This window comes from Mercenaria mercenaria, chromosome 8, assembly GCF_021730395.1.
Source record: "Mercenaria mercenaria strain notata chromosome 8, MADL_Memer_1, whole genome shotgun sequence".
NCBI lineage: Eukaryota > Metazoa > Mollusca > Bivalvia > Venerida > Veneridae > Mercenaria > Mercenaria mercenaria.
In genome coordinates this window covers 21,281,531-21,296,892 of record NC_069368.1, presented here as the reverse complement: position 1 = coordinate 21,296,892, position 15,362 = coordinate 21,281,531, and the positions used below count along the sequence as shown (strand labels likewise).

Sequence of the window (15,362 nt, the reverse complement as noted above, 5' to 3'; positions counted from 1 at the left end):
ATATGACTTTTCTTTTTTTGACTGGGGCAGTCTTTTTAAGAAAAGTCAAACTGCTTGCAGGAGTTGCTTCCCTTCAACCTCAGAAATCTCTAAAGCATCACTTTCAAATACTTATGCAGCATTATTGTTAATTAAACACATTTAAATGCACAGCAACCGAAAACTTGCTTTTATAAAACATTCACCAAAAACACACTACGTGCTGTAAGATGTGCATAATGCCACTTTAAATTAAATATATTCAGTCTGTCTACAGTAAATGATTGATCAAAAACAGGAAATAATTACAAAGTTAATAACATTAACATCGTGTTAATAGCATTAACATTGAATGTACAAGTTAACCAGTGAAGTCCCTTAATGGGCTGTCCAGTAAGACATTTAGATCCTTATTTGACCTAACCATTTAGTTATTTAAGTTTCTCGAATTCTGACTGACCAGCTAGCCATTGAAGTTCTTTAATTCAATGACCAGCTAGGTATCGAAATCATTCACTGTATCAACCTTTAGTCTGCTGGCGGCAAGTGTTTCTGCCTTTGCGACCAGTACAGACCAAGATCAGCCTGCACGGAGGTGTAGGCTGATCATGGTCTGCACTGTTCGCTATTCATGGAGTCAGTAAATTTTCAGTGAACACCCCTTCGAATAATAAGTGGCACTGTCGAAATTGAATGATGGATTGTCTATTTTAGAAATTTAGCAGGGTAAAGGTTAAAGACCTTGAATGCATTAACCTGTCTGTGATTGATGTCATTAAATGTACTTGCCAGTTAGCAACTGAAATCTTTGAATATATTGACCAAACACAGGCGTTAGTCTTTAAAAATCACTGACCAGGTAGCTATTTCGGTTCTTGAATTCACTAACAATACAGCCATGGAAGACCTCGAATGCACTGAGCAGATAGCTATTTAGGTTCCTGAATGCACTGACAATATAGCCATGGAAGTCCTAGAATGCACTGATCAGTTTGCCATTTAGGTTCTAGAATGCACTGACAATATAGCCATTGAAGTCTTCGAATGCACTGGCCAGATTGCCATTGGCGGGCCAGGTAGCAAATGAAGGGCAAAATAGCCATTGAATGCTTGGCCGAAATAGCCATTGATGTTATTAGATACATTTACCAAATATAAATATACTGCTCTGACAGATTTAAGTCTTTGAATGCGCGCATCAAATAGCCATTGAAGTCATGATTTGTGAATGCACTGAGAGTCAGTGGCGTAGTGGTTTGCATGTTGGTCCACGACACCATCGATCCAGGTTCGATTCTTAGTCTCTGTTTGCCCGGCTTATGTTCAATTCTAGGTTGTTTACTTAAATGGGTACTGTTTCTAGCAGTATCAGCCTAGACTTGCATGCTGAGTAGGTATAGGTATGACACTAGCCGGGACTCGACCTGAAATAATTTGTTCTATCCGTTCAAGATGGGGACTTCTGTCGATTACACACCTTTACCGCATATAGCCATTGAACTTCTTGAATATAATGGTCAATAACCGTTCAAGCCCTTTGATTATGACCAACTGGACATAGTAGTCACTAGACACACCAACAGAATACCCATTGTTGTCACAGAATATGTTGACCCAATTGATATCAAAGTCCTTGGTAGCTGTTGCAGTACTTGAATGCACTGGCTAGACAGCCACTGGATGCTCTAATACAATCAACACGGGATCCGGATTTCTTGAATGCACTGGCCGGAAGGCAATATAATTGTAGTTCTTAAATGCACTAGCCAGACAGAATTTGAAATGCCCTGACCAGTTAGTTAATGAAGCCATTGAATACACTGATAGATATGAAGTTTTTGAATGCACCGATCATCTTTTAGAATCGGTCTATCAGTCCAAGAAATCATTGCATATATTTGGCTAGTTAACTTTTTAGATACTGCTTTTTTACTGTAGAAGTAATAGAATGCATTGCTCAGTCAGTTTGAAAATAGCAGGAAAGTTACTAGCATTGTAGACTCGGTATATTGATATTCCAATCGGATCTGCCCCTGCATGGTGTGTCATAATATTCCTAACTGCTAGAGAATACACTGAGCAGGAGGCGATGTTAAATCAGCACAGACTATTGGTAAAGTCAGCCACTTCATGAATTTCTTGAATACATAGATCCTGTTAGTTAAAATATCGCAAAATAAGTAGAACGTCAGTCCGTTGAGAGAGTCCCAAGATACACTGATTTTCAGCCTGAAAAAAATGTGATAGATACAGAAGTCTCAGACTGTCACTCTTAAAAGTTGCAAGATAAATCTTCAGACCCAAGAAGGTCTTGGTGCACAATTCTAAAAAATCAGTTTTTAAGATGCAGTAGACTTCTATAGAAACATGGGTCACATTGTCTTAAGTTCCAGATATACTGATCTTCCAGGATTGAAAGTTCCGGACTGCATGACTGAAGGGTTTCGAGATGCATTCACCTTACACCCAGTAAAGTCTCCAGATGATTGGTTTCATCGAAATTTAGAGTTACATATAAAGTCGAAATTTCGGGTTACGTAAGTCGCACTCTCTCGAAATGACGAATTGATAAAAAAAACTTGCGCCTGGCGCTAATGCTCTTCCGTATAGATTCTGTATATTAGCGGGGAATGACATATACTTACTCATAATCTAATTTAGCATGATGCAGTACAGGTGCAAATTAAATGCAGTGTAACAAGGGAAATATATACCGCTAGGGCCAGGTTGCAGAATCAATACTCAGAAACTCCTGAAGTTCTGCAGCTTTAATGGATATACCACAGCTACGATGTTGCAAGTTGATTTTTAGCTCGACTATTCAAAGAATAGGTAGAGCTGTTGGACTCACCCGTGCGTTTGCGTCAGCTTCGGCGTCCGCGTCGGGGTCCCGATTTGATTAAGATTTTGTATATAAGCTAGTATCTCAGTAATCACGTGTGTGAATGGATTGAAACTTTACACGCTTGTCCACCGTCATGATCTCACCTGCTGTGCAAAGGTTCCATAACTGTACTTGTCAGTTTTACAAAATTATGCCCTTTTTTTCGACTTCGCAGTTCCATAACTCTATTTGGCATTTTTACAAAATTTTGCCCCATTTTTCGACTTTGCAGTTTTACGTTTAGTTTCTCATGTCTACTGTCATGAGCTGATATATATTGTACATGTTCTATAACCCTGTTTTGCTTTTTCACAAAATTATGCCCCTTTTCCGTCTTTGACAAGACTGTTAAATTGTCGAGGGTTGCTGTCGTTTGATATAGTTACTTGCTGGCAGATATTTTGATATGATATTTACATACGTTTTAAATAGTCATTGCTTTTGTTGCGGGGTATTCCTGTCTTGAATTTTCACTCTGCAGCACGTCTTTGCAAAAAAAAAAAAAAAAAAAAAAAAGATTCGTTTCACCTTTTACCATCAATATACACCTTGTAATATAAAAAAGTTAATGGCAAAATGCACTTTAAAACATGTTGATTTTTTTCTGTAATACAATAGGTTTTTGGATGGCTACCTGTGCCAAGTTAGTTTTGAATTGCTTAATGCTTTTTGTTAGCATTTGGCAGGGGTGGAAGATAGAGGGCCCTGACCCCTAGTCTCTCTCGCGTGCCATTATACCAACATATACCTTCAGACTCATAATTTTTGATCAGTAAACATTTACCCGATGCTATTGGTGACGATCCCAGCGATAGTTTTGGAAAATATAAAAATGCTTTTTGATTATTACAAAGTTACTGGTCAAAATAACTGCTACATATACACGTATACTAGTTCAATAAATTGTCTGCACAACTGAAAACGTCCAAAGATGCATTGGTCTTCAAGGCTAAAATGCCTCAAGATGCATTTGTTTGTCAAGTATAAAAGTTTAGAGGTACATATGTCTGCCAGGCTAAAACAATCCTCTCACGGTACATTAGTATGTTGGGCGAAATATTACTGAGATATATGTGTTTGCCAGGCTTAAACGTGCCAATATAGGCCTATATAGGCCTTTCATTTTAGCGTTAAAAGTCCTTAGAAATATTTGTCTGCCAACCAAAAATGAAAATCACTGGGATTTTGTCCCGTTCTGGTGGAATACTGACAGGATCCGTCTGGAGGGGGGTGGGGGGGGGGGACCATACTCATGCTGGACACCATATCTGGTTAAGGAGGCAAGGTACTAATTAGAAAATTTCGAGTAATGTTAGTCGGAATGCCAAGATAATAAATCGAAATTTCGAGTTAGTATCTGAAATTTCGAGCTGATTAATAACATGTACATGTTACTGACACGAAAGTTTAATTACTAGTACATGTATATGACAAATAATATTCCGTAATATTCAGTAAATATTAGTATTATGTTTAAAACTAGTCCAGCTATAATTCTTGGATAATCTCTGTCCTCCACAACTATAATTATCTGAATCATAAAATAGACCGAGTGAGTATGGCTAGTTTAACCTTTAGCATGCTGGCGGCAAATGTATTTGCCTTTGCGACGTGGGCACATTCGTGCAGTCTGATCATGGTCTGCACTGGTTGCTGTTCAGTCAGTAATTTTTCAGTGAACACCCCTCCGAACAATAAATGATACTGTTCAAATTGAAAGATGGACCAGTCCACTTTAGTTAATCAGCAGGGTGAAGGATAAAATAAGGAATGGCAGGCAATAACCCAGAAACAAATAAAATGCGGTGTATCAAAGGCAGTAATTATCGCCTTGGCCAGGTTGCTGAATCAATACTCAGAATCATCTTGACAATTTCTCCGGCAGTTTTACAGCCTAACTGGGATATCACAGCTGAAGGTTTACTTTTACCATATTCATCAGTTGATTCTTTAAAAAAAAATATTTTGTCAATAGTCATTGCTTTTGTCGCTGGATATTCCTACCGCTTTGCAAAATATGACAAATTTGCAGCTAGAAGGAAACTAGCATCCGGGGCCTAAGGCTTACAGCTCCTAATCAAAGACACTTGGGGTCAGGAACCCCACCCAATCCAGCATACACCCGCTTTCCTGAGACCCTGCTATCTTTGAACACAGACGTGAAACCAGACTGGCGCCATAACCTGTACTGTGTTGGTGCGCCGTAAAACCCAAATATAAATAGATAAATCTTTGAACACAGCATAGGTGGCTTAATTATATGTGTTGTACAATTTCAGCATGTTTAAAAAATGCACATTTAATACAACGAACATTGATGGTAAAAAGTGTAAATTAAAACATATGATGAATTGTAGCAAAACATAGTGCATAAAAATCTGCGACCAGCATGGATCCAGACCAGCCTGCGCATCCGCGATGTTCGCAACTGCACTATGGTGGTTTTCTCATGGTGTGGCTCAAATGTAAATACTAGTTTTTCCTTCATTTCAGCTGATATGTATAATTATGAGAAATAAAAAACGCAGATCCAAGTATCCAGTTTTTGTAAGATTTCGAATCCTCGTGAAGATTTTTTTTTCAGACCATTTTTTCCCCTTTCTGTTACCAGGAAGGTCTAATACGGATCAGTTGTTTCAGTCCGGTTCCAGCTGTTACCAAATTTTCCATTTTTGTGAATTGTATGCACATATATAATGCCTTTTATATCTTCCTTATTCACTTCCAATCTGTATGTTTATATCTTTGATAAAAAAAAGTCTATGTACAGCGGCAGTTGAGTTTCGAGCTCAAACGGGAAAAGATCTGTTTAAACCCTAGGCTAAGTCTTGCATCTGGTACAAAAACTAAAAATGTTACAAAAGGTTGAATTCCTAATCTTTGTTTTAATCTATTTTAGTAATGTTTGTAAACATAATGTTATCGTTGGGTCAGTATAGGCCCTACGTGCCTCTATGAATGTAAACTTATCAAATTAATGTTAATCCGTTGACCTGGGTAGCCTATACATTTTTGTGACATGTACTAAACAACTGAGGTCAAAATAAGGGTATGTTATGATGAACGTATTAAATGAATATGAATTGTCCAAATGAGGAAAAATTTAATAAAATCAAACAACGTTATTGCTTGTCTTGGACATTCCAAAACAAATGCACGCTCATACCAGCGTTTTAGAGGTCTTCATTTGTCTGTAGGCCTACAACTGGTATTTTTATTAATTAAATTGTGTGTATGTGAGTGTTATTTTCTTAGAAGTTAGATTATATATTTCCTCATTCCTGATAAGTTCTTTAAGGCTTAATTATAACGGTAAGTTGTAACAGGAAATATTACTTGATCGGTGGTAGCAGGTTGTCTACATTTCAGGCCGGATAATGTCGCAGTGTATTTAAACATGGACTTTTTCACGTCTTGCTGATTTAATTATTCGTCTGACCCGAAGCTCCACTACTGAGAAACAAGGTCTACCTTAAACCTTATTATATCGTTTTATTGATCATTTCAGTACAGGATCGTTCCTCTTACATTCGGTTGCAGATACGCCGGTGAATAGTGTGACGTCAGAAGGGGCGGTACTTAGGACTTCCAACCAATGTCGTGTGTATAACATAGGATTTAACCGGTGTAACGGCGTGTTTAATGACTTGAATGAATTAAAGTGGATATAAAGTTAAAATTTCGTTATAATGCAATGAAAGAGGGTACACAGAACAATGAGTTTTGATATTTTTGACTTTGTGAGAGACGTTCTCAATATTAACATATCCGCCATTAGCGAAAAGGCTTTGTATAAAACATCGTACGAATCATCTTTTGGGAATATCAACATCAGCCGCGCCGTTGCACCGGGTGGCCGCCGTGTCCTGCAAGGTATCTGGGACATCAGACTTGGAAGAGAAGAATTCTTTTCATCTCCACTATTTCCTGTTATTCTTTCGGTAACATTTTATTTTTCTTTGTGTACACCTTTCATGATTTTCGATCTGTTTGGTAAAAATTGGAAATGGATACAAAAATACAAAATCCAGCCCGACTTTGAGGTTACAACAGCACACTGCCTGGATACTCTTGGTTTGACATTCTGGAATCACGTGCTGTTCGTGCTCCCGGCTGCATGTGCTCAGTGGGTATGGACACCACCCACACCTATGCCAGACCTTGCCCCAACCGTTTTCGACTTTGTATGGCATCAAATGGCGGCTTTGTTGATTTTCGATTTTCAATATTTCGTATGGCACTGGACACATCACAAGATCCGGTTCCTCTATAAGCACGTGCACTCGATTCACCACCGCTACCATGCTCCATTCTGCTGGGTGACCCAATATCTTCACCCCTGGGAGTTGGTCACAGTTGGGTTTCTCACCACAACGAATACTTGGTTTTTTGATTGCCATCCACTAACCACATGGAGTTATATGATAATTTCTATCATAGTCAGTGTGGAGGCGCACATTGGATTCGACTTCCCGTTCACTTTGAACTATCTCACGTACGGCTTCATTGGCGGAGCTCCAAAGCATGACATGCACCACTATAAGCCAATGACAAACTTCCAGCCATTTTTCAATCATCTGGACAGAATATTTGACACGTTTTGTCCAGTAATGAAAGCCGGCGGAGTGAAACCGCAAGAGCTACTAGATTATGAAAGAAAACAGAGGGAGACAAAGAAATTTCGATAATTTCGAGGTTTTTGTGCAAGTTAATAACAGTGCTACAGTTCAAACAGGATTCGTTTAGAACTTCAGGGACATACTTCAGGATTTGAGAAAACACTTTGTTGGAAACAAATGTATGGAAGTTTCGATAATTGATTTTAGAGAATCAAGAGTCAAGCCAAAACGATTTTTTTTTCTCAAGTTAAATAGTTTGAAATGCCAGTGTTAGGTTTTTAGTATTACATTGTATTAGAATAGATATATTCGATAGCAGTAACGTTATGATATTAGACCTGTACTTTTTGGTTGGAAAATAATGAATGCTAGGTTTCCTATTCTTTTATGAATGCCGTGACATATGTACTGTAAAGTTCCATCTTGAATGACATGTTTAGACACAAGGCAAAACTGTAACAATATACTATTTTTTGTAGTATATTTTTACACAGAAATGGAAAAAATGAATTTTCTGCCACTGAACGTTTCTAAGTATTAAATTTTAATGCTGCCTGACCCGGTTTTTAATTTCTGATATTTTTAGTTTTTGTATTATTTTACAAAATAGTTATACGTGCCAGAATTTTAGAATCTGTAATATTATGTCCATTGTACATAAGACAAATGCCATATAAGAAATGTGATACAATTTAAAATTAAGCCAACTGTAGCCTGAAAGACAAAGGTATATGACATCCAGTGCCAAAATTGAAATTATTCACCAGTCTTGAGATTTATGCGGACATGTCATGCATAGTTAGTGATCTTGTAAGGTAATGACTGTGATATCTTATTTTTTATTTTCAATAATGGACCAGTATCAAGTCAATGCAACCGTAAATCTAGTCAATTGCAAATCTTTGTGAAGCAAAAATGCAAGTGTTTATAATTGTGAGGCATAATGCTATCATGGGCAACGATCGAATTTTTTTTCTCGATTGTTAATTTTTTTTAAGATCATGCTCGCAAATATTTTTGATACGATTATTTATTTAAACGATTACGTTCTTCCTTTTGAAATGGAAATTCTCAAGAATTTATTGTTGTATACGGAAACCAGTTTACCCCTAGCCGTAAAATATTTTAATTACTTTGGACTGCTTTTTGTTTCTTTTAAAACTCCTAATTATGATCTTTGCTTTGTTACAAGGAAGTCTTTAAAGTCGAATGGATATTAAATTGATCGTATTAAATGTCATTTTTCGCTCGGGTCAAGAAGCGTATGATAAGGCTTAAATCGATCTTCTTTAGAGGGGACTTATATATGTTATTACGCTGGTGACACGCTGTGCTTCCCGTTCCCATAATGCATGACACTTGATACTTTGCCGCAAACGGGAGTTACATTGTTGAATTTAACACATGGTTACGGTTTATCTTCCGTTCAAGTGACTCGTCCTTTCGACACCGAATGTAAAAAATGTTTCTATGTATGTTTTACAACAAGATTTTAAAAAATGCACTAAGAGCGTACTATTAACCCTTACCATGCTAAATTTCTATAACGAACTGGTCCATCTTCCAATTTGGGCAGTACCATTTATCATCTGAAGGGGTGTTTACTAAAAATTTACTGACTGAATAGCGAACAGTGCAGACCATGATCAGACTGCACGGATGTGCAGGCTGATCTTGGTCTGCACTGGTCGCAAAGGCAGAATCACTTGCCGCCAGCAAGCTAAGGGTTAAAAAGATCCGCCTTTTTAAAGTTCTAATTAAAGCGCTAAATTTTGTCTTAAAAACAGACGAAACAGTTGTCCAAATAGATGTTTTGCATAAGTACATGCTTAGATGAGAACAACTTTTAATACTGCCTATGGTTTTTCGTAGTTACAGCTATAAAAGGGAGGTAATAAAAATAATAGATTAAAAAATATAATATATTCATCTGTACTCAAACTTTTAAAGACAACAATTTTTGGAAATAGGAATTAACAAGAATTTTTTATATTTAAAATGTTTATAACAGAAAAATATTGCAGCCACAGTTTATACAGAGACATTATGAGAACTTAAAAGTAACACTAAGTCTGTAGTTGAATAATCATTGATACGGAAAGAGAAAAAAATCTATGGTACTTTAAGTTTTTGTCATAACGTAGCCCTCAAAGACTTCAATTTTTACACCAGACATCTTTGGGATTGTATTCTGTTTTACCTTTTATGAACATTTACATTTGTTGTTGTGAGTTCATCTGAGCATGTAGTGATCATGGTGAGCTTATAGGATTGTTGGATGTTTGTCGTCCGTCCATCCGTCCAGACATCTAAACCTATAGGCCAGTTGTGTGTATGTAACATTGTGTATGTCCAATGTCCACTATACCAAGTTTATTGAAATCCTAAGACCATTAGACCTTAGCCCGCTAAATTTCTAAAATGAATTGGTCCTTCATACAATTTGGGCAATATCATTTATTATTCGAAGGGGTGTTCGCTGAGAATTTACTAACTGAATAGCGAATAATGCAGAGCAAGATCAGACTGCACAGATGTGCAGGCTGATCTTTGTCTGCGCTGGTCGCAAAGGCAGAATTACTTGCCGCTTAGGAGTCAGGTGAGCGATATAGGACCATCATGGACCTCTTGTTTCTTACCAGAAACATGATGTATAATTATGAACAATAATATGTTTGATCTCAAAGATTTTGTAAATCCAGGCAGTACACATGCAGTTCTGTGCGAATGAAAATATATTGTGTATTTATATATCATTGTATATTAAAAAGTGACTTAATCATGAATGTTTAAATATGTTTTTTAAAGATGTTTTGCCACTGTAACCTGTGGTATTTGAATAGGAAATGCTAGTTTTAACGAGGTGTCTTTATAAAGATCAATAGATCTCATTTCTTGTTCAGTGTGATGCAGAAAAATGAATAAAAAGTTCCCTTTAATAACATGTATCTCATATAACATACGTTACCATGGCGTTACATAAAACATGATAATATAGGTATTGTCACTTTATTGATTCTGTCAGAAAAACTTGAAAATGTCTTGAAGGTATTCTAGGTATAAATGTATTGATCAAAAGATAACAAATTTTTCAAACGTAGGATGCATGTAGCTGTATTTTTGAGAGCGGCTTTAGTATCATTGTATAGAGGTCACATTCCAGACCTTTCCTTCATCATTTTGGGAATGCCACCAAAACCAGTGGAATTGGGAAAATGTTCTCGGAAATTGTCTTAATTGGGAAAATTTGCAGAAGACCAATATCTGTTTAAAGAATTTTTTGTGTAAAATATTAATGGATTGCATTTCAGTAATTGTTCAACAGTATAACTGTTGTTTTAATAACCAAAATATACATAACAAATTAGCATGACTATTTTTAAACAGCAAAGCCCATAAAAGGTAACGCTCATTTTGGAATTTTAAATTCAAAATTGGGAAAAAATACTTTTTTACTTTGAGATTACCTCCTTTTACGGGAGGTGGATTTATAGGGGGAAAAGTAAATGTAAATTTTGCAACGAACACTTTATTTTACATTTTTTCTTGCCATATTACATGTATATAATATTATTATTGACAAAATGTATGTACAAAAGTGTGCTGATTATTTATTAATCCTTGTAACTATTTGTTCAAACAGTTTAAGAGCTTTATCTCTGATGGATTTCTGCCTTATCTAGCTAATATAAACAGCGACCAAATTTATTGGCAATAAGTTACATTGTTATCTTTCACATTTGGAAAATAAACGTTTTTGGACCGCCAATGTATTTAACGTACATAAAATATAGAGGTCATCATACATGGAAATACAAAATGAAAACCCGTTGCCAATGAAATTATGAATTGTTTATTCTTCTATTATACATAAACGTCAAAGTGTAATTAAACATTGATCTTTTTCCGAATGATCTGTTTTATAGCTCAGATCTTGTGATTAAAATGCATGTATGTTGAAAGTAGATTTTTGCTCGGGTAAATCAAATACGCGTTAACCTGTTTTAGTATTACACATCATCATTAAGTTTAGATTTCACATTTAGCTTACGTTCATTTAGAAGTAATGAACACCGTGGTAAAAAAACCAATGTCATTTAAAAGAAAACAGAAGCGTCCTAAAAAAGCAAAGTTAGAATATTTTGTCAAATATCTACAGCGTGAGCAGTGTTTAACTTTTTGTCACATGTAGAATTCACTGAAATACTTTGATTTTACTATCTATTTACAATACTCAACAAATTTTTATACTTCCTAGTTGTGTCCCTTCCTGTTCTCAGTAATCATATTTTGAACTGTGTTACTGGTATTAACTGAACACTTCAATGATGTTTGTAGTAATTAGAAAGTATATTAGAACATCCAATCATTTTATTTACGAAATAAGCAAAATACAGTCATTTAAATATTCAAGACAGACTGGTATCGCATTCAGACTGTGACAACGACATATTTCGTGTTCGATACTGCCAGCCTGTGTCATAACTGATCTCTGAACGAACGCACACACGTATAATAAATATATTTTACATTTTTAACACCATTTGCTGTATAAAATGCACATATATAAATTGTTTCCATGAAGGCATCGCAGTAGAGAAAATGCATATATTTAGTGTTTGTATGTATTAGTGTTAAATTTTACTGTTAATTAGATTGTTTTAATGTATAAATGAATAAAAAAAATCAGCAAAAGTACAGTGGCAGCATGACGGGTTTCCTAACTGGATTAAATGACGTGTCGTTCTTGTAACAAGCAAGAACGAAGCTGATATCGTCCTGTGTATGAAACCTAGTAGTGCGGCACTGTACGGTATTCCGTTGTGTACGGATGACGTGAAGTGTTCTACAGCCATTCGGATACTACACCGATTGTACACTTATGTGATTCTTGTAATGTTTTTTAAATATTGTTATATTTCTGGTAATATATTTGCATTTATTGTTATCGTATATGTTGACAAATCGCATCATTTGCGTACGAATGCCGCACCGTCATCTGTTCCAGTCAGATTTGGTACTGATTGTACGCAAAAACAAGCGAACATGCGCGATATACGTTATGGACGTAACACACATTTTTGAAGTACGTAGATTTGTGTACGTTACGGACATAACGCACGTTATTGTAGTAAGTAGAGTGAGTTAAATTTTATTATTGTACCAATGTTTGTTGTCTGACCAGGTTGCAAGCTTTTAGTACGAATGACGTAACGTATTAAATAACGTTACCGATTGTATTAAAGGAGTGACCGAAGGTTACACATGTAAAATACTTTTTATGCCCCCGAAGGTGGGCATATTAAAATTGCACTGTCCGTCCGTGCGTGAGTCCGTGCGTCCGGTTAATTCTTGTCCGGGCTGTAACTCTTCCATCCATAAAGGGATTTTGAAATCACTTGGCATAAATATTCACCATAACGAGACGACTTGTCACGCGCAAGACCCAGACCTCTGGCTCCAAGGTCAAGGTCACACTTAGAGGTCAAAGGTTGTCATGGTCTGTTTCGTGTCCGGTCTATAACTCTGCCATCCATGAAGGGATTTTCAAATAACTTGGCATAAATGTTTACCATAATGAGACGACATGTCTTGCGCAAGATCCAGACCCCTAGCTCCAAGGTCAAGGTCACACATAGAAGTCAAAAGTTAACAGGGTCTGTTTCGTGTCCGGTCCATAACTCTGTCATTCATCAAGGGATTTTGGAATTACTTAGCATAAATATTTCTCATAATATGACGACGTGTCGTGCGCAAGATCCAGACCCCTAGCTCTTAGGTCAAGGTCACACTTAGAGGTTAAAGGTTAACATGGTCTGTTTCTTGTACAGTCCATAACTCTGCCAGTGATGAAGGGATTTTGAAATTACTTGGCACAAATGTTCCCTATAATGAGATAAGGTGTCGTGCACAAGACCCAGACCCGTAGCTCCAAGGTCAAGGTCACACTGAGAAGTCAAAGGTTTTTCTTGTCTGGCTCATGCCATTTATCAGGGGATTTGAAAATAATTTGAAACAAATGTTAACCATATTGAGAATGTGTGTCACGCTTATGACCCGGGCCTCTTAGGTCAAGGTCAAGGTCACGAAATGATGTGTGATTTTTTACAGCTGTAGTATTCTTGGGCACGCTTCGGGGCAATTTGTCACCAATAGTGACATCTCTTGTTTTATTTGTTATGATGCTACTGCTTTTTTAGTTTTTAAAACTTAATAATGTGGAAACTAGTCTGTCACATTTCGGCGTATGGTTCGCACTTCGATGGAATAAATGACATTGAACCACATGAATTACTTGCCATTTGATCAAAAGTTCGTCATCAAATTTATCTTTGGTATATGTTTTGCTCAAAATTCAGAAATTAAGTTCTATTTAGTACAATTAGCTTTACATACTTTAATAAGGATAGTATTATATGTCAATTTTGAAGTAAATTGTTTGATGTTATAGGCAGGGAAAAAGAGTTTATTGTGTAAAGAATAGTCGCTCTCATTTCTGTTGACTGTAAACCTTTTTCGTTCATGTGGTGTTTGCTACTACTTAATTATTTTTGCTAAGGACCATTACACGTCTCAGCTTGTATAACAGTATATAGTGTTGGTTATTTTTACACCCATCTTTTACCACATAATGTAAGATAATCGTGGTTTTAATTTTGAGGCTACGCGTTACACGAGAAGTTCGTTCTTAAGGAAATAAAGTATGCCTCTCAGTCCCAGATCCAGGACCGGGACCAAGTGGCCCTTGGCCCACCCCACACCACCCCAGTTGGTTGAAAAGTGACCAATATTTATCAAAGTTGTGCCGAACTATTTTAGCAAAGGAATAATATTTTCTCAAAATTTAGACCCAAAAATGCACCAGAGGCCACCATTTTATACCTGTAATTCAATTTTTTTAAAAGGTTACAGTGCTATGCCTCAATATTTGAGTGAAAAGTTAAATGAATACAACTGGAAGTCATTTTATACATGCAGGTCTATAAATTTACCTGGTACAGATCAGAAATGTATTTGCAGGCACAAAATCTACTTGCTTGTACAGAAAAGTACCTACAGGTGTTTATTTTTAGAAGTAATCACAATGTACTTATGTGTATAGTTTAACACATGCAGGTACAAAATCATTTTTGTCTGCAGGCGCAAACTATACCTCCACGTACATTTCATTCCGCCAAATAACTTGAAAATCACTTGACCCAGGACCTTCGTATTCGGTAGCATAATTGGGTTGGGGGTTAGTAGGTCAAAGGTCAAGGTCATAGAGATCACGGGACTGAAAATGGGACAACCCATCATTAGGAGCATACATGTTTTACAAACATCTCTTGTTATTTTTGGTGGCCAGGGGGAGATAATTTTTCGAAATTCTGAAGCCCGGGCACTTTAAGGGTTTCCATCTGTATTAAATCCGCTTAAAAATAGCAGCTCTTTCGCTTTATTGTGTAATATGGCAGTGATGACATAGTTTATTTTTGGACATTTTGGATCATCACTAGAATTGATAGTCATTTTACAGGAAATTCGGACAATTTTTTTCACATTTTCAACACATGCTGTAAACACGTTTGAATGTTTTAATATAAATTGACCATGTTTTCGTACAGGCCAACCAGCAAGATGCAAAAGCCCTGCTAAATAAAGTGTCTGGCACGGAGAAAAAACAGTTCAAAGATTCTTAATTGTGCTACAGAAAACACTGCGTCACAGCCTCAAAAATTAACAACACAAAATATATGGAACTAGGTGTAGCTAGCTATATACGCCTGCGTTTTATAGCTACAGTCATGCATGTACACATTCATTTCTTTGAGAGTAACTTTCAGTAATTCAAACATCAGTATTAATACATTTTGAACAAAGGTATCCTAAATATTAAA

At 36.4% G+C, this 15,362-nt stretch overlaps 1 protein-coding gene across 1 annotated transcript; it reads left to right on the top strand.

The window, feature by feature from the left end:
• Positions 1-6,354: 6,354 nt before the first annotated feature.
• Positions 6,355-14,073, top strand: LOC123522906 (cholesterol 25-hydroxylase-like protein 1, member 2). The gene has a single exon (XM_045300416.2). It carries the CDS (start codon positions 6,580-6,582, stop codon positions 7,549-7,551), a length of 972 nt encoding a protein of 323 aa, XP_045156351.1. The 5' UTR covers positions 6,355-6,579; the 3' UTR covers positions 7,552-14,073.
• Positions 14,074-15,362: the final 1,289 nt, after the last annotated feature.

Coding starts and splice junctions, on each gene's coding strand:
- LOC123522906 (XM_045300416.2), top strand. CDS start 6,580: ATGAGTTTTGATATTTTTGACTTTGTGAGAGACGTTCTCAATATTAAC.